The sequence below is a fragment of the Accipiter gentilis genome, chromosome 7 (assembly GCF_929443795.1).
Source record: "Accipiter gentilis chromosome 7, bAccGen1.1, whole genome shotgun sequence".
Taxonomy (NCBI): Eukaryota; Metazoa; Chordata; class Aves; order Accipitriformes; family Accipitridae; genus Astur; species Astur gentilis.
Window position 1 is genome coordinate 11747316 of NC_064886.1, and position 1036 is coordinate 11748351.

At 49.7% G+C, this 1036-nt stretch overlaps 1 protein-coding gene across 1 annotated transcript; it reads right to left on the reverse strand.

The window, feature by feature from the left end:
* On the reverse strand, positions 1–297 carry LOC126041109 (putative small proline-rich protein 5). Its single transcript, XM_049806382.1, has one exon. It carries the CDS (start codon positions 295–297, stop codon positions 1–3), a length of 297 nt encoding a protein of 98 aa, XP_049662339.1.
* Positions 298–1036: the final 739 nt, after the last annotated feature.

Below are 1036 nucleotides of genomic sequence, written 5' to 3' on the forward strand. Positions count from 1 at the left end.
CTAGTACTTGGGGTACGATGGCAGCAGCTTGCAGATGTTCTTGGTGTATTGGGGGCAATAGGGGGCTGGGGGACAGTAGCGCTGTATGGGGGGGCAATAGCGCTGCACAGGCGGGCGGCAGGGCTGCACAGCGGGGCAGCAGGGCGTCACGTAGTTGTACTTCTGCACAGGCTGCCTCTGGATGGTGTAACGGTAGGAGGGTCCTGAGTCGTGGCAGGAGGAGTGGGATCCACGGCAGGAAGACTGGGATCCATGGCAGGAGGACTCATAGTTGTGGCAGGGCCCGCGAGAGCACATCTTTCTGGAGTATCGGCAAAGCTGTCAGGAGCAAGAGATCAGTGTGGTGAGAGAAGCCCCAGATCCACTTCTATTCAATCCCCTTTTTATTTTTAATAATACTTTTCTTGAGATTCCCAGCAAACTCTCTTTCTTTTTGCCTGCCTATTCCAGACCAAATGCATCCTCAATCCTACCTAATCTGCAGGGCTTGTTCTGGTAATTGCTCAGTGAAGCTAAGTCCGTGCAAGTCGACGCAATGAGCCCCATGAGTGACTCCCAAACTCCACCTCCCCTGTGAAACAGCATGGAGTGTGTGTCACCCAAAGATCCATTCATTTGCCTTTGCTGCACCTTCTCTGGTGATTGCCCTCCCTCCCTCCATCATTCACTGAGCCTCCCTCAGAGCACCACAAGGGTGCAAGCAGAAGGCATTTAGCTAAGTTCCAGCTCCCAGAAGGTCCATAAAAACCTTTAATGGAGGTTTCTTCTCTCTCAGCATGAACAGAAATAGTAAAATTGGTCTTACCCTCTACAGCTACAGGGAGAATTGTCTGGAAGCGAAGGTAGGCGACTGAGGAGGACTGGACTAAACAATCTTTTATATGGCTCCAAAAGGTTATCTCAGGTATGAGACACTTCTTTGCAATGACAATTTAATTATTTCCACACTCAATCCCGCAGATGTTGGTGCTATCCTATTTTTAGTGTTTCCTCTTTGACGTACTGTATTTCATCCCATACGTAATCCCTGATGCAT

Coding starts and splice junctions, on each gene's coding strand:
- LOC126041109 (XM_049806382.1), bottom strand. CDS start 297: ATGTGCTCTCGCGGGCCCTGCCACAACTATGAGTCCTCCTGCCATGGA.